The 26092-nt window shown below is 44.7% G+C and overlaps 1 protein-coding gene across 3 annotated transcripts in view; it reads right to left on the minus strand.

The window, feature by feature from the left end:
• The window catches only part of CDH7 (cadherin 7), a 120825-nt gene that overhangs the window by 59336 nt on the left and 35397 nt on the right, over positions 1-26092 (minus strand). The window contains exons 3-4 of one of the 3 annotated variants that reach the window (XM_028524977.2): positions 9659-9953; positions 5856-5975 (exon numbers count right to left, since the gene is read on the minus strand). In XM_028524977.2, coding sequence (XP_028380778.1) covers positions 5856-5975; positions 9659-9953 — 415 coding nt within the window. Of the gene's footprint in view, positions 1-5855; positions 5976-9658; positions 9954-26092 lie in introns of those variants that run through there. The other 2 variants (XM_036010161.1, XM_036010159.1) reach the window with 2 other exon arrangements.

Here is a 26092-nt window from a genome sequence, read left to right on the forward strand (position 1 = left end):
AAAACTTGACTCAACACTCACTGTTGCAGTGAATAAGTTATTTTATATTAATAACTACATAATTTTTTAAGTAAGTTTCTTAGGCTATGTCTAACTAGGGGATTAAATTTAGTTTAACCATGTTAAATGTAAATATATAAAGTGACATATATGCCTAATATAATATAGTTAGTATATGTACATCTAGAAAATATTAATGAAAAATATATTTATTTAATAATGGCCTACAGTCCTTGAAACTAGTAATATGAGGCCATCTTTAGTACCATGTTTTGCCATGGTATAATGCTCACAATTTTGCCCAAATTTCTGAGGGAAAAATAAGGACACACATTATACATGGGTGTAATGATTCCATGCCATGGGTGCAGTAATGGGTAACAATCACGTGTATAATGCGCACAAAATGTGAGTGCTCATTACACACGGCAAAATATGGTAATTAAATACAAGGAATCCTGACTCCTACTTAATCCTTTCTTGCACTTTCATTTTTCCCACAAAGACAGTGCCCAACCCTTGCACCTAGGACACCTCTGTTTATTGGCCAAGCTTGAAAAAATGCCCACTCTGCTGTATCAAACAGATTCTAACGTCCAGCAGGAAGTTAGAGTTTCAATCCCACTGCCACAGACGTGAGGGGGAGGAAGCCTGATATTATGGGCTTTTCAAGGGAGAAAGTGGGTTTTGATAGAGGATGGCTCTTCGGGAAGAAAATAATTACATACAAATTTGGATAAGGATGTTCAGCATAAAATTAATTTCGTATCCATCCATGTTTTTACAATTTAATTTTAAACGGTATAAAGGCTGATTCTCCAATGGATACATATAATAATAGCCCGTGCACCTTATATTTCAGCTCTAAGTTATCGGCCTAGGTTCTGCTGCCCTAGGCCTGCCCTATACCTCAAAATATTACATGGTTTGGTAACTACTCTAGAGGTGGGGGACAGATGAGACAAGCTTTTCAATATTTAAGAATAATTTAAGCGATGAATGATGGGTTACTAAGATTCCAAGTTAGATAATGCTCTTACTGTCTTAAGGAACCACATTTTTGTTTAGATGTGAGCACTGGCTCTCAAATACAGACACACACGCACATGCAAACACCCACAATAGCAGCGATATTTTAAGCATTTAAGTTGTACTTTCAGTAGGCTGGGTTTTTCTATTGCTGTTTTAACCTTCACTTATTCTAGTTACTAATTGTGTTGGACATTGTCACTACGATCACAGTAACAGAGTCACTTTTAATAATGCCTTTACTGCATTCTTTTGGCTATTTACACGCTGAGGACTCTATGAATATGTCATGCTTGTTCCTCAATCCGTCTGGTAACTCTAATATATCACTCAATGAGCACTGAGCGAACGAACACTCACTGTGACCAACTTCAAAGAGTCTTCGACTAAGAGTTCTGGAATTTACACATCTCCATCTCTCTCTCCTCTCTCTCTTCTACTATTTTTTATTTTAATCATCTCTTTTTTTATTTGTAATGCTTTGTTAAATAAATTGAGCACTCAATATCAAAACTCTTACCAAGAAGTATGTTTCATCCTGATGGCAAAATATTGAATTTAAAAAAGAATTTCCTACGCGTTCATTTTTACATTTTAATTTCTGCTCATTGTCCATTTTTCGTCCAGTATCGCTATCTGTGAGTTTTCATCCCTGCACACTTGTGCTGGAGAGAGGCCCAGAGCATCCCAACCAGCCAGCCAAGAAAACACGGCAGCCTCATCTTCCCAGGGACCGGCTCAGTGGCATTCTTTTTGCAGGAAATACAGAATATTTAGCAGAGAACTCCAGCAGTCAGAGTCACTCATTTTTCACACCTGTAATTGTCTCTTTACAACAGTTCCTATAAATAACACTTTTCCAAAGCAAAAAAAAAAAAAAAAAACGTGGCAAGGTTTGCAGAGTAATGCAGATGGCAAAGGTAATTTCTAAATACCTCAAATAGGAAACATATTTTTGACAAGAATGAAATAATTGGGAGAGAACTGAATTTAAATAGGGACATGCAAAAAAATGATAGATTTAGAGTTCTGTGACGTTAGCTGGCTTTTAGCTTTTAAGCCTAAGCTGTTTGCATTGGGGAAAGAAGTCCCATGTGCTGGACTAGGTTCACACCTGCTGTGTATCATAGAGACACACAGGCGCAAAGCAAGTCATTAACACGACAGCTCTGTAGTGGTGAAGGGCAGTCACACGAGTCAGGTCCCCCCAGTTCTCTGAGTGTGTGGAAGACGACACTACTAATTTCAATAACCAATCATCTCAGCTACTCTAACAAGAAGAATACATCCTGTGGGTCTTTAGGAGAGACTGGATGAGACTTCAGGCTTTCTGACTAATTTTTCATCTGACCCAGTAACCCAGGAATGAACTTCTCCTTTATTCATAATCTGTGTTCACAAAAGCTATTATGCATGTAAATTTCTCCTTGTCACTGTTCAACAACTGCCTGGTTTTTAGACAGGAATACATTTTTAGATGAGTCTCTAATGCACTGCCAGTCACTGATGATGGATTTTTTTTCTGCACATACTCTTACCATGCGAGCTTCTTAAGAATTTATGTGTGTACCACATTAGTGTTGGGACCCAGACACTCACTGGAGCTTTTCTTCCTGCTCACTCGGGCTTCGCATTGGTCTTGGGAGTCTGGGCCATCACGTGCCCCAGGGAACGTGATGCTGAGGGCAGCTGTGCAGTGTGGTACAGGATCCATTAGATGTGCGAGGTGAATCCCTTCCTAATCATTCGCATTTACTTCCAAAGTTTCTGTCTAAGCCTTTATTATTGGGCTTGTCTACTTTTAAGTGAAGCGTAAAAAAGATCTCTACAAGGATGGAGAAGAGCCAGCAATGGTAAAGACAAAAGCTTCTGGAACATCACAGAATGCCAGAGCTGGCACAAATAATCTGAAGAAGAGACTCTCTCAGAAGGTGGGAAGGGAGGTTTTCAGCAAGCCCTGCCAGGAGCGAGGGGCCGCCGCACCATGAGCCCCGCCTCAGTGTGGAACCTGAGGGGAGGGGCCTATTGGGAAGGAGGGTTTGTCACATCCTGGGCATGGCAGAGGTAGGTTCGCAGTTCCCCAAACACAGTTTATTCCGGTATCAACGTTTATGATTATACTATCTTCCACGTGGACAACCGTAAACCTACTTTCGCACCCCTCCCCCAGCCCCGTGCACTGCTGGACCGTGTAGTCACACCTCCATGTCTACAAAGAGCTCCTGCATGACAAGTGCTATTCAACACTCAATCCACTTTCCAGGGCTGTCTTCGCAGCTTTGCAACCCGGGCAGTCACACTGGTCCCGGGCTTGGTGCTCGCCCTGCTGACAGCATCCTCAAATCCTACTAATTTTAGAACAAGAAGCCTGCATGTTCATTTTTGAACTGCCACTTAGGTAGCCGACCTGCCACGTGTGAAACAGACCAAAAAAATGGGATCTTGCTTGCAGGTTTGGAGAATAGATGAACACGTTGCAATAATAACCCTCAGTCTGTCAGCAAATGGGGGGACATCATGGAGACAGGTGACAGGAATCTCAGCAGTCAGTCCCTGTAACACCGCCTTGTCTTGTGGCTAGTGCCGTTCTATCTGCTTATTGCAGTAAATTGTCCACATTGGTTTCTGCAGCTACTCACATGCTGGTTCTATGGGTGGAGAAATTAAGGTAGAGAATAGAGCGCCCTCTGGTGATTGGGTCTGTGGACAGTGTCGTGATGGACCACGAGCTTCGCTGGAGATTTTAGCAAAGCCAGGTTAATGATATGCAATTAATAAGTGATAGTAATGATTATTAATATTATCCTTAATACCAATAAATTTAATATTCTTTTTATAAAAGTAATTAGAAGTTGAAAAACTTGAGAGAGATATTCCTACTAGTGATTTCCTGGTCAATTTTCTAACAATCTTGAATGAGCATATTTTCAGTAATTTTTTTCCTGTCAAAACTTTTACTTCTCAAAAATTCTTGGATTTGGAGATGAAGAAAATTATGTTATTTCTCATATAGATAAGAATAATACTGGCACCAGGTAAGGAAGCCTAACTCACATTTAATATACAGTCAGTCCTTCATGCCCTTAACTGAACATTTTCCATCTTTGTAAGAAAAATACACTTTGGAGAGTAAAAAGTGCATTCTCCACACTATCAATTAGCAGGGAGGATAAAAATTCCCAGAACAGATCTGTACTAATGATTACAACATGAAAAATCCTAAATAAAATTAAATTAAACTTTCTTCGTCTCTTGTCATATGCAATCCTTTAGAACTGGAAATTAAAGCTGAGTTTAAAGTACTACTAATGTGATCTCACACTACTGGGACCTATTGACTACTGCCCAGTTAGTGGACCAGCGAGGCATTACCTACACAGGGCTTACAGGAAACCGATTAGCTTCCAACGAAGCTATGATCGCAAGCTCACCATTAACAAGCAAAATATTTAACCCTTGGAGTTGGTACAGTACCTGCTATTTTTAGACAGCTTATATAATGTCAGAATGTATATTTAGTGAGCAGATTGTCAGAGGCTCGTCATTGTCTTTCTAGGCTGCAAAGAGTGGATATGTAAGGGAACGGGTGGGCGTCTGAATTCAAGTTCTCAGGTCTGTCATTATATCCGCCACAAGCACGCCTTCTGAATTCACAGGATTCACATCACAGCCAGAATACTTTCCCTTATTTCCCCTTCACTACTTGCCCGATCAGAACTATTTCCTCTCCACTAGGCTCTCCCAGTGGCTTTGGAATTCCACCACCACCATTGGTGGAAAACAGAGAATGCAGTCTGAAAACTCTAATGAATGATGAGCTAGACTTAAATGCACTCCTCTGTTCATGCATGAATACAACTGCTATTCTCAAGACATTTAAATTTTTATCTCCCGCAGTGACTTGAGAATGAATTAATATTGCCGTTATTTAAAAGACATGAAAAACAGGGTAACTGGCATTAAAATATTCATTTAGGATCATAGGCACTATCAAATATTTATAATCCTAAACTTGGCTATTTGAAGAATTCTTCTCCATGATAAAGGTAACATTGTTAAAACATAAGGGAGTTTTGGATTTTCACAGGGATGGGGAGAATCCATGGCACACGCCCACCCACCTTCACACCCGCCCCATCTTCCCGACACACAGAGCCAGGAAGCAGGACTGATAAAATAGTATCTGATGACAGAGACACTGCTCCCAATTATAGGCTGACTTCATGTAAACTACTTCAGCTTAAAAGCAAAACACAACACCTAGCCAAGCGACCACATAGTCTATCCAGGCAATCTTGCAAGTCAATTCTTTCCTCCTAAAATTAAAAAGGAGTCATTTAAGGGAGTGCTTGATTCAGCAGGTTCTCTTCCTGCCTGTTATGTTCATACGCATTTGCCTGAGAAACCCAGCCTCTGGGGGGGAAGCTGAACCCACCACTAACCCCGCCACATGGCGGGGACGTGTCTGCTTGGGAATCAGGCCTCACTGTGTGTAATTCCTCAGTGAATTCATTATAGGAGCCGAAAATAGAACGCAAAGGTGAATAACCAAGAACTTCATAAATGGTCAGGAGGTAGCAGAGGAAGGAGTTTTTAATATAAAATATCTTATAGCTAGGAATACTGATAAATAGTTTCAGAATATTCTTAAAAGGCGCTATTGTCTTTATAAATAATATGCTGCTTATTACCACAGTACACATGCGGAGAGAAGCACCGTGAACATGTTAGCAGTGCCAACGATACTGAGTAAAAATAACTAATACTAATTCCATGCCAGGGTAGAAATGGTGACTTTCTGAGGAGTGTTGCATTTCGGGTTTTACCTGTCTTGGGTTCCACCGAGAAGTACGGCTGTCCTTGCAGAATGCTGTACACCACGCGGGCGCTGTTGCCGTACGTAGGGTCGTCAGCGTCTGTTGCTGTCACTTGTACCACTGAGGTCCCTACATGCCAACCCAAAAACCAACGAATTAAAAACTTCCCAATGCCACCAAACACAGGCACTCACAAAAGGCTGGTTATTGCACATTAGATCTCTCTTTCATTTTGTGCTTTTCTTGTTTTGAGGCCCACGGAAATCTGACAGCGCTATGATAAATGCTAATTAAGCCCTTGGAAATATTTAAGGGGCATGAAAAGAGACTGGCAAAAAAAAAATACGAGATTGATGATGCCTATTAGACTTGGAAATACTCAGAATTGGATGGGCCTGAAATTTCTGGCATCTCATCCATCAGAGCGAGGTAACAAGTTTTTATCAAGAGCAATCTCTCCGAGTCTCAATCACTGTCCAGAAGACAGCGTGACAAAGAAGAGCATCCTGACACTCAAATCTCAGAGTTGCAGCTAAGCAAAGCCAGACAGACAGGAGCTGAAACTTCATTAACGGAATAAAGAATACTGGATTAATTAGTTGGCTACCCTATCTCTTCAGTAATAGTTTTATTTATTTTTCATTTGTTTCTACTAATTGATGAAATGCAAAAAAGCATGAAATGAAAATTTTAACCAAACCTCCGGAAGGAGGAAAAAAACATGACAATTTTAATAATTGCATTATTTGTTGTTTTTCTATATTTCAGATGCCACAATGTCATATTGCTTCTTCATTTTACCACATATGCAGTTATTCCCCATGGGAAGCCCTTAGCGTGCTCCGTTCTCTTTATTTCTATTCAGAATGCAATACTAAAAATATTAAGTATGTTTGATTAGTTGATGTATTTAAGCATGTTATTTTATCAGTTATATCCTATCTGATGGGAATGGGACAAGTCCTCTTATCACTGATTCTTCTAAGGTTCAAGCGTGGCTCTAATAATTCCTTGAAAATATGGCATTGTTCACCTACCATTTCTTTTAGATGCACTCCTACATAGACCTCCCTTTCTAAATGCCTTAAATAAATCATTTGTGTCCATTTTATAATACGTCCAAAATTTTCCTGACCATTTCCTTTAAAATTAGGTGGAAATTATGAAGTAATATATATAATACACCATCTTCAAAAAGTTTCTGAAGGTGGTTTTGTTGTTGTTTTATTTTGGTTTTGTTTCCTCTCTCTGTCTCTCTTTGGTAGATGCCTGGAAGGACCAAATAATGTATATTTGAAAATCATTTTAAGAATTAAATTTTGATTTATTTAAAAATGTTAGGATCAATGATATTGATGTTTTCTATAGCCTCTGTAATGCACCATCGTACAGGTCTATTCATTCTAGTCATATAGTTAGTATCGATTTCCTATTTCATTAGAAAGGAAAAAAATTAAGCAAACAAAATGATGAAAAGTATACTTCAAGTAATATGATTGTGTATAATATATATTTTTCTGAAGTGTTCATTAATTTACTATATACCCGGGGACATACCCTCAAATAACTTTAAATTTTCCATGCTTATCTATGCTCTCCTGGCAATGAATAAGCAATCCTTAGGGCTTTTGTGTGTTTTAAATCTTATAATTAGTAAACAGGTAATGGACAAAGTAACTCTGAATATTAAACACTGAAGGCTTGTGCTATACATACCACACCAGTTTGTGGTTATTAAAACTATTTGGTTAGAATTAAATACTTGGACAAACAATGGCCCACTAAAAATCCATATAACCTATTTTATGTAGAACTCCATTATACTTAGTTCAAATGTTCATATTAACCCAGTGATCTCAATTAGTGTCAATTCAATCCTGAAGACTTAAAAATCATTTTCTGAAAAGTCTGAACCTGTCGGAATCAAACAAAAATCTAAGATAATGTGTGTCCATAAAGATCATGCTGTGTGCTATCACAGTGACACCATTGCCACCAAAGTGACACGCCATGCTTTAGCCTCTAAAACAAGGTTCCCATTAATCCAATTTGCATGTTAGAGTCCAGGGAGGAAAGGAAAAGAAGCCCTCAGCAAGCCGATGGAGAGCTCCCACGGTGCCCGTGAAAATGATGGAGCTGAACCGAATTGCTCTACCGCTCCACAAAACTCCCTGCTTTGCTAAACATCACTAATCTGGGGAGGGCAGTGTCCGCCTTCTCTTTTTTTCTAAAACCCCCCAAATCATGCTGCTGTTGCCATCACTGTTGTTTTTTGTTATTGCGGTTAAGCAACAACAGCACAAAACACTTGGAAGGTGTGGGCTCTACAAAGTGTGAACAAGGCTTGTGTGGTCAAAGAAATGCTTACATAGAAGCTACTCGGGTGAAAATACTGACAGTGTGGGTCATATTTTTCCTGACTGCAGCATCGATTCGATTCTGTTGGCAGCAAGTGCCATGGCGCCCCGAATAATCTTCCCTCCCCCATCTGGTAGGAACAGAAGTCTCGGGTCACTGAGTTCTGATTTCCCCTAAAGGGTGCACACAGCACACAAGGGTCCACTTGCCAGCACGGCGGATGTGCTGATTGACTCTTGGGATGAATGGAACGACCTTTACTGAAAGTAAAACAAGTCACACTGGGTAAAATCTGCATGCGTGGAAAATACAAATTTAATCATTATTTTAAATAAGCACCCTCCTTTGATATTAAGAACAACAGGAAATAAACATAGAAAGCAACTGGTCTCTATTCCGGCCCCAGAACGTTTTCTTGCTTTATGACATCATTCATACTTAAACTGCACACTGGCTGAAACTATTGCGAAGGTGCCACACGTGAAATTTAAAACACAGTGTGATATTTGATATAAAGTATATACTAGAAGTACTTTACTTTCTATTTTCCCAGTAATTGGGCCATTTCCAAAGGCCTTGGAGCAAAACAACCATCATTCCTTTATATGTCTCAGACTGAGGATCACTTTCCCATTATTACAAATTCAATAAAAAATTTTCATGCATTTACGTTTCTGGAGAAAATAGAAAAAGATTAGTGGGTCCACGAGGATGCACATTTGTGGTTCAAGAATTGTCTGCAGCCAAGAGACCAGCAGCTACAAAGGACAGTCTGGCCGGCCACCGACAAGCTGCCTGATGCACCGACCACAGAGAGATGCTTAGAATAGTTCGTCGTTATCCTACTATCAGGCCAGAGAAAATAAAAGATCATCACAGGGCTGTGTCTGAGAAGATTTGTTTTTTTTAACTTGTAGTTATTATTTAGCTTTTAGTTATTATTTAACTTTTAGGCATCATTTCAGTTATTATTTTACCTTCTGTTTTATTTTTATTGATTGATTTTAGAGAGACTGAGGAAGGGGGGGAAGGGGAAGAGGGAGAAAGAGGAGGGAGAGACGTCATTTTGTTGTTCTGCTCATTTTGCATTCATTGATGGACCCTCGCAGGTGCCCTGACCGGGGATTGAACCCGCAACCCTGGCATGTGGGCATGGCGTTCTTAAATTTGAAATTGAAAAGGGAATGTAAAAACTAAGTCATTCCTTAAAGACATTGAGACAGCTGGTAAAAGGACACCCCCCCCCCACCAATTATCCATAAAATAACATAACATGTTGAATACTAGGATCTGGGTTCTTGCTAACTAACACACCCCCAACGATGCCCTCACCGTAACTGGCAACTGTTAGGCAAAGACTAATGTGATTTGTTTTTCAGTGCCTAGGGTGATTTAATTTTACACACAAATCCCCTGAAAGCAGACATTGCAAACGCGGGGTGTTCTTTACTTACCCACGGGAGACATTTCAGGAATCCCGGCAGTGTAGGGGCCGTCCAAGAATTTGGGTTCATTGTCGTTGATGTCCTGAATCTTGATGACGAACTCCGACTCGGGCTCCACGGGCTTGTTGGTGAGCCTGTCCAGCGCTTGGGCTCGCAGCGTGTAGTAGGCCTGCTCCTCGCGGTCCAGCCTCTTGGTGGCATGAATGTCCCCCGTGTTCTCGTCAATGATGAAAATGGAACTCGCCCCTTCGCCTGACAAGATGTATTTGATGGAACCATCTCCTTTATCAACATCAGAGTGAAGCTGGTGAAAAATTCATGTGAGACGAGATTAACTTACAAGGGAGTCCGTGATAATGGAGATACACAAAAATAATTCCTAGGCCGGGCAGCGGCGCACAAAGGTGCATGGGCCTCGGAAAGACAGGCTTGCGCTCACCGTGCACCGTGGACAGGCTATGGGACAGTGTCATCTTGCCCTGGCGAGCAAGACAATTTTACCTCCTCCTGTAAACAGTCTCCCGACAAAAGGCATTTCCCATGACTCCCAAAGACAGGCATTCCCAATGTCTTGCCAGGGTTAGACATTTTCCTTGAACTGAGCACTCAGGAAACATGTACAATGGGTTGATCTGGTCTCATTCCAAGCAAAGGGACTTGCTAGAGATCGTTTGTAAATGGGGATCTGCTCTGTTAATTACTAGGCTTAGAAATCACCGCATTCTTTAAGGGGGCCCCGCCCTCCCCCCTCGCTCCCCTGTCCATGAGTATCCATTACGGATATAAGTCCATCGCTATGTGGGTCTCCACATCCTGTTCTATACTTTCACATCTGAAGCTGAAAAAAAGTGCACTGCTCTCTGAAGTCGGAATTTTAAATCAATATGTGCCTGAGACTTCAGCGAAAACCTTTCTGGAAATACCAAGAACTGCATTCGATTTGCACGGTTAACCCCAGCGTCGGCAGCCGGGCCGACGCGCCTGATTTGCATTTCATATCTGGATCTGTCCCTCCAGTGTGTCAGAACATCGTGTTGAACAGAGGAACCTTAGGAAACTCAGAAATAATTACACATTTTCCTGAACTTCATAACCTGCGAGATCCAGGGCTCCAGCTGTCATTCCAACCATCTCTCGTTCCCTAGAACCGCTATCAGTCCGGACTTCAATTAGCATGAAAGCAAAAACCCGATTTACCAAATAACCACCTTTTTTTTTCATTGCCCTACAGACCTCTGTGTCATTCTTTAAAAGACAGGGAGCTAAAGTTATAAAAGATGGAAAATGACTGTGGAACCGGTGTGCTCTGTACATTTTCCTCCTGGGGCAGCTACTGAGGGGAGTGCTACTTTGTACTATAGAGCTCTTGTTTTTTTTTTTTTTTAATAATTCTTTTTTTTAAGATTGTATTTGTTTATTTTTAGAGAGGGGGGAGGGAAGAAGAAAGAGAGGGAGAGAAACATCAATGTGTGGTTGCCTCTCATGTGCCCCCTCCTGGGGACCTGGCCTGCAACCCAGGCATGTGCCCTGACTGGGAATCGAACCAGCCACCGTTTGGTTTGCAAGCCTGTGCTCACTCCACTGAGTCACACCATCCAGGACTGCACCCCAGATCTGCTAAGTGCTCCTTCCACTGCACTGGAACAGCTATGTTTATATTCTGCTTCAGAATATTCAAATACCTGATTCCTCCCTTAGTTTCCATAGTTTTTAGTCAGGACTAAATAACACACAAAAAATGAATTTCTGGCAGCAGTGATCATTTACATTGGTTCCATGTGGAATGATGTAGCGGATCATGTCCCAGATGCTTATCCAGCACGTGGAGAAGCTGTAGTCTTGAAACAGAGTGAATTACTTAATTTTCTGAAGCCATTCTCAGGGCTACTCTTACATCCATGTCTCTGTCTAGTTTGAGATGAAGAAAGTTGAGAATCGTTACAGTTTGCATTATTGCGGGCTTCCTGTGTGCCAGGCATTGCTCTTAACGGTCTCCACGTACAGCCAGCTGTCTGCGGCTGCCCCAGGCCTGCAAAGCCCGGCCAGCGGGAGAAAAGCCCAACCGCCCCCTCTCTGGTGGGACCCTCCCACTGGAGCACGCAACCTGCCCCCAGCTGAGAGCCCCCCACATCTTTAAGAAACTCAGTTCCTCGGGGGGGGGGTCCCATCCACACCCTGTATGACGTACCAGAAGGGTCCTTTCACAGCGTTCTGTAACAGCCCTGAACTCTGGCACTGCAAAAACAGAGCAAAAGCTTGGGTCCTGAGACAAAGGCAGGTGATGGGTGCAAACGTGTGGTGTTTAAGCTGCCAACACCTCAAGTTCTGCTCCTGTGCCCACTTCTCGTGGGCACTCTCCTCAGGGCTCCTCATGATGCCCAGCTGTGCCTCTCTGGGTCAGGAGTGTGTACACGTGATGGCTGGCCGTGGTGTGAAACGTTCAGGAAGATTCGATGACCACAGACGTGCATACGTAATACACAGGCCGCACCTTTCGTCAAAGGCCTGCTGTGTCTCTAAATCTGATTAGGGAATCGGTTTACAGAACGGGCCCTTCTGACTCATGTAACTCATCTCTGCCAGCCCACTGCTCTTTCCAAGGCTTCTCCAGTTAGACAAGGACCCCATTTCTGCCCACCCCCGCATCTCACACACATACACAGACACACACTCACATGCACACACATGCACACACTTTCTCACACACACTCTCACATTCACACACATACACTCACACTCACATCATCACACATATACATTTACACACTCTCACACACTCCTGCACACAAAGATATACACTATCTCTCTCACACACATACTCTCTCTCTCAGGTACTCACACACACACACACCTGTTTCAGGAGCCCTTGAACTTTACCCTCCTCCCCGGCACCTGGCACTTTGCCCTTAGCAAGGACCATCTCTAGGCTTGGAATCGCCGCCAAAACCCACCAGCAGAAAATTGCCTTGAGCCTGAGCCCCACGTCCCTGGAAGGTCAGGACCAGCTGTGCACTTGAAAGCGGATGGCCGGCTTTGAAGTGCTGAGATGCGTGCATGATTATCAGATGCTGCCAGACAGTTAACCTGAGAGACGATGCACACTATAATAATCTTCATAAGTGGGGTGAGACCCATGGTGTTAGTGAAAATCTACCATCCTTTTGCTCTGAAAAAGTATGTTTAGCAAAGAAAACTGTTGCGAGTGTAGAACTACCAAATGGCATTCTCAAGTTGACATGTGTCTATGGAGGCACGGGTGCCTGGACACACAGGGACGCAGCCCCACGCAACAGGCTGTGCACAACCTTCGTCCGTGGCTGCCTGTTACAGATGGGGAAGTACCCTCTCCATCGCACAGACCGCTGGCCGGGGTGGGGGTACATTCTACGACCCCACAACATGGCAAAAAAATCAGTAAACAACACATGAAAACCACAATCAAAAACACATATTTCATTCTATTGGGAGCAGAGGAGAACTCACAATGTCAGGCCGATTTCACTTGCAAATACCCTCGGAAACATCATATGAACCATCTAAAGAACAACAACAACAACAGCAACAGAATCCTGGTTCATTAGTCACTAGACAAAATTCACCTGTGCTGCCTGGGTTCCCAACCCTTCTCAAAAATAGTTGCTGTGACACCACAGTAAATACTCACATAGTTATTCATTATTTTTATTGCAAATGAGCACAAAGAATGAGAAGCACAGGCTCCTTCTCTGAGTCTGGCTCAGAAGGCGAAAGAAAGGGTAGGGAAGGAAATGCAGTCATTATGTGGGTCCTCGGCCTGCTGTGGACTCACATAACGGGCCTCACTCTCTGTCAGCACCGCGCATGGAGCCACGAGTCAGACAGACCACGCTGGACTCTTCATGGTCTACACGGGCCATGAGTACGGAGCACACCTCACAGGCGCCCAGAAACAACATGTTTCCTAATTCACTGTGGCTCCTGCTCGATGGGACACCCATCCACATCCCTGGTATGTCAACCCTCTCTTTCAGTTTTCTCTGAACAATAATCGTAGTTTGGAATCTTAACCTCTTTCACTTGGGCTGCTACAAAACTGCCCAGTTAGTCTCCTTTAATAACTCACGTCACCTAGGCTGTCATTGTGCTTGTCAGAAAATACCTCCCTAACACATGCATTGAACTATATCACACCCTCATCAGATACATTGGGTTGCTTCCCATGATTGATGGATGTAACCTGAATTCTAAGCACGGGGCTCCATGGGGCCATGTGCTATCGCCCTGGTTCTCCCTTCTGGATCTGCAAAGCCACTCTGGGCTCACCAGAGCCTCGGCACTGCAAGCATTTCCATCCTTTCCGAAATTTCTCTCCTGTCCTCCGCCTACCTGCCTACCAATGATGTTCATGTTCCCTTGTGCTGAGGCCTTCACAGTCCCCCCACTTTCCTCCATGGCACGTTTGAATTTCTACAACAGAATACGTCTAATTCCGCTTTATACTGAAAAATCTGCTTTCGCTGTTTTCACATCTAATCCCTTCCTTCACTTATAAACTCAAGAGCTAGATTCTTTTTATCACCATACTCCACATTCTCGATAAACAATGCATTGTATTAAATCTAGCAAATGTATAATCCACTTTGTAAAAACAGTCATGCTTGTTTTATTTCAATTTCTCTCCTTTTAGGCTTTAACAGCATTAGGCGAAAAGAAAAACACACTAACTAAACAAACAAAAAACACATCCTGTACATCTGGTTTGTTCTCCCTTCTCCTCTGAGCTGCCCAGTTAGAGGGCGGGCACGTTGTTTTGTGCCAGAACATTCACATGCCTTTACCACCCAGGGACAGTGCCCTTTAGGGGCAGCTGTGATTTCACACACACACACACACACACACACACAAACACTCTCCAGGAGCCTTTTGTAAACCCTTGGATGCCCCTGGATGACAGAATCAACGTGTTCTTGATACATTGTTAGCCACCACTTATTTCTTCTATTTAAGATTATAAAGACCAAAGCTACACACAGACCCATGCACTACAGTGATGACAATTTTCTACAAGTTTTTAATCAGCAAGGGCCTGACACACACTAATGAACTACCTGGACTAGTACTCTCATCTGCCTAAAGAAAAATCTGAAAATAGCAACTATTCCTCAATTTAGTAAAGACTAAGACACAAAAATCAAATATATTGATCAAGTTTTCTCCCTTCCAGGAACATCTGAACTCCACTCGTGACCATCTTACTGATGACCTGGTCTTCACGCTCAGTCTCCTCCTCTTTGAAATGGAGATGAAATCTCTGAGCTTACACTTGACTGAAATACTGTGGCAACTACTGGAGATGATGCAACAGAGTGTAACCCCTAAGGGTATATCACCACATTCTTAGAACTGCACTTTTTCGTTGTTGGCCTTTGAAAATGCTCAATTTCATATCATCGAAAAGAACAAATCTGGACGTAAGATGAAACTATTGGGAAGGAGAGAATGTTTATCATGGAAATCTAGGCACCAAAAAAGTAAAACTAAAGAAAACGAATCTCTCTGGTAATCCTTGCTAACCTATATGATGAAGACGGAAAGTTACTTTGTTCCTTGTAGTGAACATTTGAGGAAGAAAAAGTCATTATTATATAAATGAAAGTCTACACTGTTACTACATTTGTGTACAAAAAAACAGAGTAATGATGGTTGAGTAAAAATATGCATATTCTCTTTTGATGAGCAAGTTAATACATCTGTGAATGATTTTTTATTAAATGTTAGCAAAGCACTTCTAAAGGGAATTCTCTACCATGGGTTTACTTATTATAGATTCTTGATTTTTAAAAGTTTAAAAGTTTGCTACAGATTGTTAGAGCTCACGCAATTTATTTTCACTGAACTTTTCCAAGGTGGGAGGGCAGATTTAACAATAATTGGCAGAAATAAAACCACTTGAATATACTCATTACATGCAAGTTTTCTTTTCTCATTATGCTTCTAAATAGATCTTTTTCACGTGCCACTACACACCGTATCATTATCAAGCTGTTGAAAAATATTCCACGTGAAAACAAGGGTAGGGGTCATGCGTCTTCTGTTTGAAGGAGTCCTAATTTGTAATTATCATTGCGGTCCAGGGCAATGGAACACGGTTTCCTTGCGAAGTCTCCTTGAGGAAGACGCATGGTTTAAAAAGTACAGGTGTTAATTATTACACAGAGAGTAACACAGGAAAGGAATCCCACTCGGGAAACGCTGAGGGAAGGCGAAAATTGCCAAGAAGATCTCATTTCCATTTCTTTGTAACCAGTGACTACTCAGATGGTGTTTATTCTCAGAAAAGGAGTTCACACTTATTCAGGGGCACACACGTCCCCTCTGGGGTCTTAGTTCGCAGCCTCAGTAGCTGAGTGCCACCACTTCAAGGTCAGCGCTAAGGACCCAGAGGTGTGCCGGCTGGCTGTCCACTCCGCTCCGAGCTGCTGCCCTTTTCACTCTCAAATCCCAGCCGACCCATCTGTGACAGATCAGCACCTGCACCTGCGCCCTTGGCCTTGAACGGTGACGTGAGGATAAAAGGAAGTCGTGCATTTGGAAGGAGTCTGTGAGATGTAACTTTCTATCCGTAAGTACAAGGGCACATGTAGTGGTATGACAGAATGACACACATTCCTCGTGGGGGAACAGTCTTGCTTTTGTCAGAAAAGGATCTACCTGTGCACCCGGGGCAGGGGGGAGGTTCCTCCCATGAAGAGGCACTTTTCTGGCATCAGCGAGCCAGTGGTAAGCACTCAGAGAGGCAGCCCCAGCTCCGCACCATGCTCATCTCGTCCCCGCTCCGGTCGCCGTCTCCAGGCCACCTTCAGAGCGTTCAAACAACTCAATCAGCTCCGAGTCAGATTGCATGGAACCAAACGCCTTCCAGGCAAATGTGAGTGCGAGCACATCACCTTGTCTGCTTCAGGGATCCCGGGTAGCGCCTGACTCACTCAGTTCTAATCGCCAAGGAGTGCACCAGAAGGCAAACCCCTGGGCACTGGAAGCTTTGTTCCCGGGAGCAGAACTTCCCACCTCGCTCATTAAGTGGAGGCTGAGCAGAAGATGTCACGGGAGGGTCGGGCGGTGCTACTCGAAGTGCGGCGCAAGGACTGGGCCCATCTCTCCAGGGCCAGGCGAGTCCGAAAGTTGAGCGAAAGGGCTCAGCGACGTTGATGGTCCTGATGCAGAGTAACTGAATGTCGGCCAAACCCAGTAATGATAATAAATAGGGACTGGATTTTTTACCTACGTAATTCACGTGAAAGGTAGTGACAGAGTTATTAGGAGGCCACAACAGAGTGTGCCCTGTGTTTTTAAAAACAAACAAGCTTGCTCTCAACCCAGATCAGCCAAGAAGCACTGGGTTGTGGGTAATATTCTACATCAATGCTCCTTGGACCGCTTCTGGGCAGTCCCCAGGTTAGGCCTGCGTCCCTGTCCTGTCATCGGGGTAAACCGGAGGATGCTCGCCACCACAGAGGCACAAGGCAGTCTGCAGAGGCTGTCCTTGAGACTTAGGTGTTTTGTGCATGGCGTTTTAGAGAAAGGACTCGGGTAAACGCTGCAGAAACCAAGAGCGTAACGGGTTGCAGACTACTTCATGCAGACTTCTGCACTGCACTGATTTACCTTGTACATGCAAAACCAGGAACCATCCTAGTTGAAAAGGATGAAAATGAAATATCGGAGTCTACATGTGGGTGTGAAGACTTCAACACCTGGCAAATTGGGAAGCTGGCAAAGAGAGCCATTTTGCCAAAGGGAATCCCTTTTTCTGGGCCATCCTAGATCCAGCAACTAGCTAATGGGGGGCTTTTAAGCTGCTGCTCCTCTTCCCCTAATTCAGGACAACTCTGAAGAGCCTTCCTGGCTCCACAGCTCCCCAAGGTTAGCCAAGGTCGAGGTTCCCACTGCCTTGCAGCTCAGCTCCTTCCTCGGGCCAACCCCACGCTCCCTGTCAAGTGCTGACTCCAAGAACACATCCCAGTAAATACCCTGCAGGCGATCCCCTGTCTTATTTGGTCTGCTGTGGATTTGACCTGCAGCATGCCCAGGTAGCTAACTCAGTAACACTGAGCAGAGCCTGGCCCTGTCCACAGCCCAGGACAGTGAGGTCCCGGCTTCCATCAGCAGGTGGGAGAGGTGATCCCGTGCCTGTGAAGCAGCAGCGGCTGAGGGGAACCAGCCAGGTGGCAGGATTCATAAAAGGCATAACCCTGGGCAGCAGGGCGCTGGTTTCCTTCCATCCACGCCTGACCGACTCTCTATTTCTCCCATGCTCCCCAACACCTGACTATCTGGGAACCGCCCCTGGAGTGAGCCAGGCACGAGAGTGAGCAGGATTCACTGCGATCCAGACCCTGCAACCCCAGGCTTGGGCCGGGCAGCGTGGGGCTCACTGAAGTCCGCATACCCGACGGGTAGAGTCGGGGCAGGTGTCGGTTCAGGGGCCCAGGAGGTCCCGGCATCGGGCCGTGAGCGGTGAGTGAGGGGCGCAGTTAGGGGACACCTCCCCTCCCCCGGTTCCTAGCATTGGGGTTGGGGAGACAAACTCTTGGCGAGGAAGTCGGCTTAAAACAGGTTTGGAGTGAGAGGAGGAGGCTTAGGAGGACCCCCAGGGGGACTGTGGGGCGAGAGTATTCTTTGCTGAGTATGTACAAGTGGTGGGTGTGGGGTGTTATGGGGCAGGTGAGCCAAGGTAGATTCTAGTAAAACAGGTGCCTGGGGAGCTGGTCGGAGCGTGAGAGGTTGTGTGGGGTTACTGATGTGGATGGAGTAGGCAGGGGTGCCGGCAGGTGTGCAAGGGAAGTGATGGGAGCAGGGGAGAGTGTTGGATACTTGTGCGCATGTTTACATATGGGGGGATCTCTTCTGTAGAGATGGTAGTGTGCAAGGAGTCGTTTCCACTGGGGGACAGAAAGGAGTAAAATGGCCCTCGCTCGGCTCAGGGGCCATGTCTGTGTGTGTGTCTCCCCACACGGGCCCCTCGGCCCGCTCTCCTGGCTCAGGGTGAGTGTCCCGTCTCCACTCAAGGGGCGCGAGGCCCAGACCTACTGGGGACTCCTTCCAACAGCATGCGTGGCCCTGGGCGCAGGCCTTCTGATGTGGAAACGCCCTCCCGGTCCTACTACCATCACGCGCCCAGTGTCAGAACCGCGGGCCCGGGGTGGCAGGAATAGAAGAGAAACCTTGGGAAAGGTCCTTCCCTTGCACTGATGACATCATTTTGAAAGGCAGGAGAGAAAGGTTTATTGACCAGGTGAAAGAGAGAAAATAGGTAGGTCTGCAGAGCTCGGGCAGCGATTTGCTGAAAAGGTACAAATTCTAAACACACACCTCAAAAGCACCTCTGGCCCGAAATCAATAAACACAGAAGTTTCCTAAATGGAGACAACCCTCCCGGATCCCAGGACAGAGCCCTCAGGAACCCGCACCGTCTGGTCTACGGAGCCGGCTTAAGGAAGGAAGAAGGCAGCGTCCTCCCCCAGGTCACCCGGGAGGACGCTGAGATGCATTTTCTTCTCTAAAGCCAAGCCTCACCTGGAGACACACCAGGGAAAGCAAGGCCCGGCAGAGCCTTCTGGGCGCCCCCAGCAACCACCGTGACTTTGACATTCTGCCTCCCTACTGCTGGTGGTCTTGATCGCAGTGTTTCATGCCCTAAGAGTTTCCTTAAACAAATGTAACAAAGCCAGTCAGGCTGCAGGAAGAAAATAAGAAACAAAGAAGAGAGAAAGTGAGCGGAATGGGAGAGACAGGCAACAATGGAGCCAGCTGACAGAAGGGGAGCGGACCTCCAGGAGCTCTCGCTGCAGACCGGGCACAGCAGCGCCCCCGGTGCTCCTGGGCAGGAGTGGCCTGGGCTGTGTGAGTGTCCACAGGGTGGTCTGTGCCCACAGGAAGATTCCGCGGACACCATCTGGGGAGAGGTGGCCGCACCCCCACACCGAGGAACAGGCAAGGGAGGATGAGTAACACGCTTGCTTATGACTGATTTTCTTGCAAAATCCGGTTTGGATGTTGAACTAATGAAATCCTGTCCCATTTTTAAAATGCAATAAGTTCTCCGAGTGCTTTCTGAACAGCCACATTTATTTCCTAGTTCGACTCTGTCCCTTCCTCTCCAATGAGTATCAAATATTAGCACTCTGCTCTCCGTTAACCCACAAACTGAGATTCAAGGCGAAGGCAACAAGCTTTCTGGCGGCACCATCAGAATCACTAAAGTGAGTCAGAACAACGCTGACACCCATTCACATCTGCTTTGAGCACCAGGACAAAGGACGAGAATTGGGGGGCGGAGGCAGGTGCCACAGGTGCTGCTCTGACGTCAGACAACTCCAGGCAGTGAGCACCTACCTTCTCGAGACACCAGCCTTTTCCTCTGCAGAGTGGATCAGACTAGGCAGCTGTCCTGACAACCCGCTGAGTATCCTCTAAATAAACCTGGGGGAGCCAGAACCACCCACCCACGCCCCTCATGGACACATACCCTGGCCCTTCCAGGAACCACGCAAGAAACGGGAGCTGCATTTTAGGTGGATGATACGTACACGATAATGCCTTGGACTACACGAGTTTGTAAAATCACACACAGGAATTGTGGGGTTGTGTCACCTTGCTAAAGGCAGGACTGCTGCAGACTATGTTCAGATGACGGTATCCTCAGAAAACCCCACAGATTTATTTTGTAACATTCTTTTCTACAATTTCAAAACATCTGTTTTGTCATGGCGTGTCGGGGGCGGGGGAAAGGCCTTAAGACATTATTTCAGGGCACCTGTGAGTACGGATCTGTTCTCCCTTATGTATGCCAGCAGTAATTTGGTTAAATAATGCAACAGGAGTGATTAGCTTTGAATTAAAAATGTATGTGAAGAAGACACACAAAGTATCTTGAAAGGGCCCATCAAAACAACGTGCTAGCTAAACACAGTGTCAGCACCAGTGCACTTATTTAGAAGGAAATAGCATCAATACTACTTACTGACAACGTATATTATGCACAGATTCAATTAGTGCCCCTCACACATACGCACACCAAGAAGACCCATCTGGTCTCTCTCTCCCTGAGATTTTCAGTTACACGTGTTCTCCGTATTTGCTCCTGACACAGGACAGACACATGGCTCAGATGTATTATTATTATTGTTCTACGGCAGCGTGAACTACCCCGGACTCCTTGCAGCAAGACCGGGATGATGATACCTTCCTGGAGGAAGGCTGCTACCCAGGACCATCAATGCACAGAAACACGCCTAGAGGACATCGCATCAAGTGACGCTTCTATGAACGAAAACTTCCTGTACTATGGAGCAATAAAAATAAATAATAAATAGGGTGGCAACTCAATTGCCCTTCTTTTTTTTTTTTTACAATACCGGCAATTTCAATGTTAAAAAAACCCTGTAACAAAATAGGTGTGTGCTGTCGCATGTCCGACAGGAACAATCCGTAGTCACTGTGACTTAGTAATCACAGGAGCATAGCGGCGTCCCTAACCGTGATGGGACTACGCCGAAATTCTCCTGCAGGCCTGATCCCATCGAACTCAGGTCCCACCACTCTGGTTAAGAAATGTAGCTGCTCTGTTCCTTTCTGTGACGAAATACTTATTTGCGGAACATTGGCAATCCCGCTTCCGTCCACCCTGCTTTAGGTATTGTTTTATAGCTCTCTTATTCAAATAGCTAACAGTGAGAGCTAATATTTATTGTCTGTAATTATGTGCCAGACACTGTGGTAAAAGAGACTTTAATTCTCCTAACAAACTTCTGAGGCAAGCACTATTGACCTAATTGTATACAGGAGAACACTTTGTTTTAAGGGGATTTAATACCTTGAACAACGTTACACAGTAAGGCCACAGACTCGAACCCAGTTCTCACCAACAACACAGTCTGTGCTGCCCATTCTTACCCACACCATGCTTCCCCACCTTTTCCTCCCATAGGAGACGAGTGACCTAGATCTAGAAGACCTTAAGACCCTTGCGTTCTCCCATATAAAACACCAGCAGGAGTTTATAGGCGCTGAATTTTTCAGTTGTTGCTTCAGATCCCTCCCGGTCTGTCTTTGACCCCCACTCCCAAGCAGCTGTCAGTTACCAGTGTCCCAGCTCAGCAGCCTGACAACATTTTGTCTCCACTCCCCCCGTTACAGCCCCAGATCAGGGTTATGTTATCTCTTACATATGTTAACAGCATCGCAACCACACTTTGCAAAAATCGTGCGGAGTCTTAACTGGTCTCCCTTCCTTTGAAACGTCAGGAATACATTGTACTGTATGATGGTCATCTGATCTTATCAAAACACAATAACTTGCCCTGGCTGGGTGGCTCAGTGGGTTGGAGCATCATCCCGTATAGCAAAAGGCTGAGGGTTCGATCTTTGGTCAGGCACATACCCAGGTTGCAGGTTCAATCCGTGGTTGTGGTCTCTTTCCCCCTTCCTCTCACCCTAAAATCAATAAACATATCCTCTGGTGGGGCCACACACACACACACACACACACACACGATTGTATTGCTCTCCAGCTCAAGACCAGGACAGTGGTAGGGTGGCTGCCTTCCACTCTCCATGTTCAAAAGCAGCTCACCCTCCAATGTTTTCAATGCTGTGAGCTCATAGGCACCACGCTCAGTCACTACCAGGAAAGAAAAAGAAACCCAAGCATTATAATTGAAGATGTCTCTAATTGTACAAGGTATCCTAATGTCTGAGGGTAATTAAATTAAATTTAAAAAGGCATCTTACAACTGATAGGAAGTGCTGTTTGTGTGGCCACCTCTTATCTCCTTCTAATTCTCCCATATTCTTGTTCCACCTTCCTTCTCTGCCCCGGAAGGCCACGGGCTTTGCAAAGCAGCGACACCTTGCCTACGGCTTTCCACAATCCAACCCATGAGATTCCCCAGCCGCAATTACCCCTGTTTTGCACTTGTCAAACATGAAAACCAAGAAAGCCAAACAGCGTGTGAAAGAGCACACGGAGACATTGATTATTCCATGTTGCTCCAAGTAACGTGATGACAACGTTTTCGACGGAGGACAGCATTTTGTTTAGTATTGCTCCTTCCTGGGTTTTCTTATTCCCTTTACAAAATCACGCCTGCCCTGCTGTCACTCTGAGTGACGGAATGCTGGGCTGATAAGTGCAGTGTGGTTACTCGGTGTGGTGAGACGCAGGAGCAGTTCACGGTCACCACCAAGGACGACACACCTGGTTCTGGGAGCTCCACCCCACAGGCTGGGGCAGAAATACCGCCGCCCAGGCTTTTAATGTGGTGGAGGGTGATTTTTGTTTTGTAATGGAATGGCAAGCAGGGTCTTCACGGGAATGTCTCCTAGGTAATCCGTGTATAAGAAACGTCTCACAGTTTGTGGGATGGAGATGGAGTCACGCACACGGTGTCCTTACCCACGCTGAAGTTGTACAAGATGACCATGAAATCCTCAGCCCGGGTAAACCAGAGGCAGGAACCAGAAGCTGCATGTTCCGCGGAGGAAGCAGAAGGGGGGGGGTCTTAGCAGCAGTGGGGCCAGGCCAGAGCGTGGGGTGAGGGACCCTGGGGTGGAATGTGGGGCGGCACTCCCCCCTGAGCCTCACATGAAGGTTCAGGATGTTTTTTGTAAATGCTGAAGCGTGTTGGGCATCGTTGGATTTTGTAATGGAAATTCATGAAGAGCTGAGTTTTGATGCAGACCCAACGGAATCGGTGTGTGTGGATGAGGGCTGCTGGGACCAGGGCAGTGATGGGCATGGAAAGGGTGTTTGTTGGTATCCGCTGCCCTGGAGGGCCCAGAGCTACAGGGCTACAGTGCAACTCTGTGGCATGGGGGGCGGGCAAAGCAGAGTATTCTAGAATGCAGTATCATTCAAATTCCTGTTGCCTTAGGAAAAAGATACATAGGTTCTCCATGTGCATTGTATTTTTTAATTATAACGTGAGAACATGAAAATATAAACCAACTAAGTGACAGTCCTAGGGTGGTACATTGGCCACTGTTGCACCCGTAAGCTTCTCTGAAGGCATGGTAATGGATGGTTTCCAAGGTTCAGGTATTCTGATTATTTACCATCTACTCAATAGACATTGACCTCAAGCCCAGCTTAGAGGCCACATCAACTCACTCCTCTAGAGTACGGATGCTGGGAAAGCCTCTTTTCCTCTTCTCTTCTTTTTCTCTCGTGAATCCTCCTAGCTGCCCTCCATACATTTTGCCACTCGAGCGCAAAGGCTGCCTGCGGTGCACACTCTGAGGCTCCATGGAGCGAGGCTAGGACTCCTCAGAGACAGTGCTTTAATGCACAGAATGTCAGCCTCAGGGGCTCCCAAGAAAAATATCTAACACGCCTCCATAAGATGAAGAGTTGATGTCGGTTTCGAAACTCAATATCCAAGTACACAGACACAGATTAGCCCACTAAACAGAGAAAGGTTATTTAGTCAAATGTCATTTAATTAAAAGCTGCAGATATCAATTGGAAGTAAAGGTCAAAGAGAAACAGATGAAGGATTAGGGGGATCGGAGAATCCTGTACAGGCAACAATTAGGGCAGATGGAATCCAGACTCATCGAGTTGAATTTGTTTTCCCAATAAATCTGTCATGTTCTAAGCTAATTATAAAACTTGGGACAGGATTTGTTGGAGAGAATCCCAGAGTGAACATCCAATTTTTATATATTATGTCATTTAACACAGCCCCTAACAATACCAGTAGAGAGTCTGGCATCCTCTAAACCGGCGGTGACCGACCGTGGAAAGAGCCAGTGGTCTGCCGTCTGAGCCAGCAGTCAAGGCCTGGCTCTACCGCCTAGTAGCTGCGTACATAACCTCTCCCGGTTAATCTCCTGAGGTGTAGTAATTAACTGGTGATCGTCAGGTTTGTCCCAACCGCAAAGTGTCTTCGTAAGACTCCAGTGAGATCATGCGGAAAACATGGCTTACGAAATACAGAATAAAGAGCAGTTTTGGTTATGTTAGTGCAGAAAGGGCAGCGTCTCAGACCAATATATTTTACTACTTTGTGTGTGTTTGTGCAAAAGGCTGACTGACTAGATGCATACCACTTAACTACACACAAATACACATATGGATACATGCACATGACCACGTGTACATATATAATGCATGCACATACATACACACTCATAGATGTTTTATGTTTCAAATAGAAACAATAAGCACACAGACTTATAGCAGTGTCTGTAATTTTTAGACAGGATACTTCTTAAAACATTTCACAAGTTTATAAGACAGCTGCTTCACAAGGAAGAACATTAATGAAATCTTTAAACCTTTCATGATTTCTGAAAGCCCTTTGTAAATAAATAGATCTCCTTCTGGTCAAAGTGTCTACCTGCTGTACATATACAGTGACTCATAGTATGTACTCCAGGATTTAGTGGGTGTATTTTGGACCAATCAATTGCCTTTCACACCAAGTCCATAAAAGCAGATTTCCTACAAAGATTACTAAGATTATTTAAAGCAGTGTTTTAAAAGTATTTATGACTATCTGGGCAAACAGGAAAAGAGAATGAAGAGGGAGAGACTACAAAAATCAGCACCCTGTATACTCTTCACCTTTGCTTTTCCTCCTCACGGGCCATGTTAATGAACAGACTTCAGAGACACCTAGCTCTTCACTAGGGGCCAACATCACCAAATCCATCGGGTTGGCCAACAAGTTCACTTGTTTTTCCTGTACAATGGCTCTAGTCGTGTTTAGTAGTCCGTAACTTCATTTGAAACAATTTTGTTGAATTGTATTGTGCCAGCTGTCATATCAGCGTGCATTTAAAATCAAAATTGATGGATTTTTGCGCAGCCATTTCAATACTGAAGACAGAAGAAAATACACATTTTTGTTATATTATGCTTCCTTCTTTCAAGAGAGGTAAAAATGCAACTGAAACACACACACATGAGGAGATTTGTGCAGTGTGTGGAGAAGGTGCTGAGACCGACAGAAGTGTCTAAAGTGATTTACCAAGTTCCATGCTGGAGATTTCTTATTGGATGATGCTCCAGTCAGGTAGCCAGTTGAAAGAGATAGTGATCAAAATCAAGACATTGATTGAGAACAATCAATATTATACCACACAGGAGATAGCTGGCACACTCAAAATACCCAAATCAATAAAGTTACTGGTGAAAATGAAAAATGTGTATTTCATTTTCCAGAAAAAAAATCATACAGTCTTTCTGGCCAACCCAATACTTGACTATCAACCAGGTTCAAAGAGTTGTTTTTCTCACTTCCCTCCCATTTCTAAGCATCTCAGTGTTTCATTAACAGATATCTCTATGTGGCTGTCCCCCAGGCAACTTCCAATGCAGCTTTATCAGATTGCAACTTAATGGCATAACTCCTATCCTTAGCCAGAGACCCCCGATTCACCATCAGTGCGCCATACTCA

This window comes from Phyllostomus discolor, chromosome 9 (genome assembly GCF_004126475.2).
Source record: "Phyllostomus discolor isolate MPI-MPIP mPhyDis1 chromosome 9, mPhyDis1.pri.v3, whole genome shotgun sequence".
Lineage (NCBI taxonomy): Eukaryota > Metazoa > Chordata > Mammalia > Chiroptera > Phyllostomidae > Phyllostomus > Phyllostomus discolor.